General features: G+C 34.6%; 1 protein-coding gene across 1 annotated transcript in view; it reads right to left on the bottom strand.

Annotated features, from left to right (window-relative positions):
- The window catches only part of SLC6A15 (solute carrier family 6 member 15), a 28,160-nt gene extending 24,316 nt beyond the window's left edge, over positions 1-3,844 (bottom strand). Inside the window, exon 1 of the mRNA XM_024736804.1 lies at positions 3,427-3,844. Coding sequence (XP_024592572.1) covers positions 3,427-3,715 — 289 coding nt within the window. The 5' untranslated portion in view covers positions 3,716-3,844. The remainder of the gene's footprint in view (positions 1-3,426) is intronic.
- Between the last annotated feature and the right edge of the window lie 209 nt (positions 3,845-4,053).

Raw genomic sequence — 4,053 nt, 5'->3', positions numbered from 1 at the left:
ACCATATATATATATATATATATGTCATATAAAAAGTTCACTTCAGGAAACAAGTAATTTTTTGCTTTCCAAAATTCTGTTAAGGGGTAGGGAGGACTGACTAAACTGAGCTATTTAATAGCTATTGTAAAATATATGTGCTATTTTCCTTGTAGTAAAGTTTTCATACTTGAAAAATATATATATTATTTTACAGCTAAATTTCAACTTAAGACACATGATTAGTGACTTTAAAATGTACTGAACAGCTTGACAATGTTAATATTAGACTCTATTAATTGATAAAGTCAAATGTGAAACCTGTACTCATTGCTACATGAGAATACATGTGCAAATTATTCATTAAATGACTTCTAAAATGGACTTGTTACATTCAAATTTCCTGTCTGGAGTTTTGTCCAACCAGATACTGCGAAGTGGGTCATGTAATCGATGGCACTAATTCCCTTTATAAAGTGGAGGCCATTTATTATATTTTCTCATTTAAAAAATGTGTTTAATGGTATTGAATAGATTTTGGAAACTATTCAAATTGTTATGGTACCTATTCTGCTGAAGAAGTAAATATTAATGATTTTATTTTCAAATCATTTATCTCAGTATCTATATATCTCTGAAATAATTACGATATACAAGAATTTCCCAGGACTTCCCTGGTGGTCCAGTGGCTAAGACTCCGCGCTCCCAGTGCGGGGGGCCCGGGTTCGATCCCTGGCCAGGGAACTAGATCCCATATGCCGCAACTAAGAGATCGAATGCCACAACTAAAGATCCCGCGTGCCGCAACTAAGACCCAGCGCAGACAAATAAATAAATAAATAAATGTTTTTAAAAAAAAGAAATTGAATTTAAAAAAAAATTTCCCTTAACATGGTGGTTGGTAGAAAATCTCTACTCTCGTACAGCTGATTTTCAGTCTTTGAGACATGAGTTGATCTACAAAGAGGTATGCAATGTAAAGCATCGATGCATGAGATTATAAAACAGAATTATCAAAATTCAAATTCTAAATGATTAATAACATTGACGCACTAATGACCTGAACATGTTTCCTGAAGAACCGAAAGTGCATTTTAACACGTCTCAAATCCTGGGGTGTGAATTGGTTTATGTGTGTGTGAATGACTAGGAGGAAAAGAGAGAATGAATTAAGACTGGACTCATTGGGAGCATTTCCTCCGTTATGTGTTCATGACACACTATTAGATACCTGGCCTTTTCTTCTAACTCAAATTTCTCTAACACGAGCCTCCATAACAAAAATAGTCATAGCTAAACTACAACTGAGAATTTACTATTTGCCAGGCACATTTCTATCCATGTTACATGTAGTTACTCATTTATTCCTCACAAGAATCCAATGGGGCAAGTACCAGTACTTGCCCCATTGGCACCTCATTGTACAGGTGTGGGAATTCAGCCAGAAGAAATAAGTTAACCTGTGAATGGTCACCTGGATAATGTGGGAAAGAGCCAGGCTTTATAGTCAAACTCACTTCAAAATTTGAGCTGGTAGCTTCTACATTATAACACTTATTAAGCTTAACCATTGTGCTTTCAGTAATATCTTCAGACAAATCAACTTATATTGGTCTATTACTTTTTATTCTGTTATTCATAAAGTGCCTCAAATGATGAATAAGATTTAGGTAACCTGAGACTGTTTGACTAAACAGTCAAATACCTAGACGGCTCAATGCCATACTGCACGCTGAGTACCGCCTTTTGAACTCCAACAGCCATCTTGAAACGATAAAGCCCATTGGTGTTTTATAATGTCACTCTCTAGCATTTGTAATTAGAAGAGAGGAAACAATACTAGGAAGGGCATCTTGACTCTCTTTATATATGAAAGAAAGGAAAGAGGAGGAGCCATTTTTGCTAACAACTGATTACTATGAAATCCTTTAGAGCTCTCCACCAAGACAAATACTGTATTAAATGGAAAGCAACCTGAGTTTTCAGCCAAGATAGCGGTCTTCCTTAATAGTATTGCCAGTTAGGCTCATAAGGTGAAAGGTCTGAAAATCAGAATTCATCTTTTGCCAGTCTTGCAAATGGGGATGATTTGTGAGAAACAGAAAGCAGGGCAGTACATAGCTGCTTGTAGCTGATTTAATAAATAATTCATCTGTGATGTTAAAGACTAGCTAGTGGAGCTTGCTGTTTCAGTGGAGTGATGGGTAGTGCATCACCAGCTTCATGTACTGATTCTTACCTCTCTGGCAGATTTGTCAGACAGGCTACTTTTCCCCAAACCTGTAGTTTTGTCCCTGGTTGAATTAACTAAGCAAGACCTTAAACATATTTTGTCACCATGACACCTTAGCTTTTTATCTATTAGTGACTGAAAAGAAACCATTTCATATATGAATGGTTTTATTATTTCATCTGATATATAGGTTGTAACTACATCAAAAATAAAATAAAACCATGTTTTTTTCCAGTCAGCAAAACTATCACAAACTGGAATCAAAGACCAAAATATTCAGTCTTTCCTTTATGTGCTGAAATGCTGCTTACAGAATATTTAGTGTTTAATCACACTTGTTTGAACAGCTTCCATATATGTAAAGATAGTAATGGTAAAGAAAGTAAAGCTTAATATTAAAGTTATTTTAATTTAATAACCCAAATGTTAGTTAACTTAATGTTCAGTTTGACTTTGGTGTACTATTGAGCTTGTATCCTACATGAACAATGTACTCTCTTGTATATGGTTTTATTTTCTTGATTTTAAGACAATTTTCACTAAATAACACCTGGTAATTATATGCACAAATACAAAAAGCTAAATATCATGTTGATCTAGATAATATGTTTAAAATTAGGAATGGTAATTACCATCGTAAGGATGCTAATATCTGAGGATGAAGACTATCTGGTTAAATTCCTTCTACTAGGATATACAAAGTTCTGGTCAGCATTTGAAGACTATAATCATTCTAAATTATATGAAATTTTTGCTTTTTTGAAGAGGGAAACACCTTAAAATTCAGAGTTAATAAATTGTGGACAGAAAATTCTCTCTTGTCTTGTTCACCAATATCGTCTCATATCAAAAACTTGAGGACTTATCTTCAAAGTGAATAACTGATAAGCACAAGGGATGGAACACTGGTTAGAAAAGTCAGTAATTTAGAGATGTTAATAGCATCCACAGAAAGAATTTGAGAATTTATGACCTTAAGCAATCCTTGAGTGTTCATAGCAAGCCATCTGCTCCTATGGAAACCTAATCTGAAAACAGAGCTGAAATTCAGAGCTGAAATTACTTCCAGCAAAAGTGTCTCCCTAGTTTTACAGTGGAATTCATAGTTTCTAAAATAGTGAAGCTACAGCAACAACAGGGGCTATTTGACATAATCAACTGCAATTTGCTCAGCAATGTATCACTCAAAAAAAAAGCAGAAAACAGAAACTTACCACCCCCATTCTTCTGACAGAGGTATGGGAATCTCCACACGTTCCCTAATCCTACAGAAAATCCAACCTGGGCCAGGATGTATTGTAGTTTACTGTTCCAAGCTGGTCTTTCATCTTCGACTTCAGATCCTTCTTCAACATCTGTGTCTTTCTCTTCTTGGACGTCAACAATTAGTTCACTTTTCTTAAAGGCATCATCAGCTGAGTCTTCATTGGAAAGAAGGTCTTTGACAGACTCAATAACCTCATCGTCTAATTCTCTTTTTACCACCTTGCTATTCTTAGGCATTGGAAAGTGCGGGCAGTGGTATTTTTTTTAATTCCCTTTTGGTAAGTTTGTTAATCCTTTTTAAAAATATGTTAGTTGATAGGAATAAAAGATGGAGGAGGATATCAAAGGAATCTTTGATTCAAGGTGATAAGGTCTTATGGATCCTGGATCTCTATGTCCAATATTCTGTGGGTACCTGTAAAATTTTAAGTTGAAAAACAATAATATTTAATAAGGAAAAATATTTAAAATACCAAAGACCCTTTCTTATTAATTTTTAAGATGCAAACTCTTTCTACAGAGTGTAAAACATATGACTGTCCTTGACCTTTCAGAGCTTATTATTTCCAGAAGTA

The sequence above is a fragment of the Neophocaena asiaeorientalis genome, unplaced genomic scaffold, assembly GCF_003031525.2.
Source record: "Neophocaena asiaeorientalis asiaeorientalis breed wild unplaced genomic scaffold, Neophocaena_asiaeorientalis_V1.1 scaffold134, whole genome shotgun sequence".
Classification (NCBI taxonomy): Eukaryota; Metazoa; Chordata; class Mammalia; order Artiodactyla; family Phocoenidae; genus Neophocaena; species Neophocaena asiaeorientalis.
Note: the sequence above shows the minus strand (reverse complement) of the source record. Positions and strands in the feature narration are given on the sequence as shown.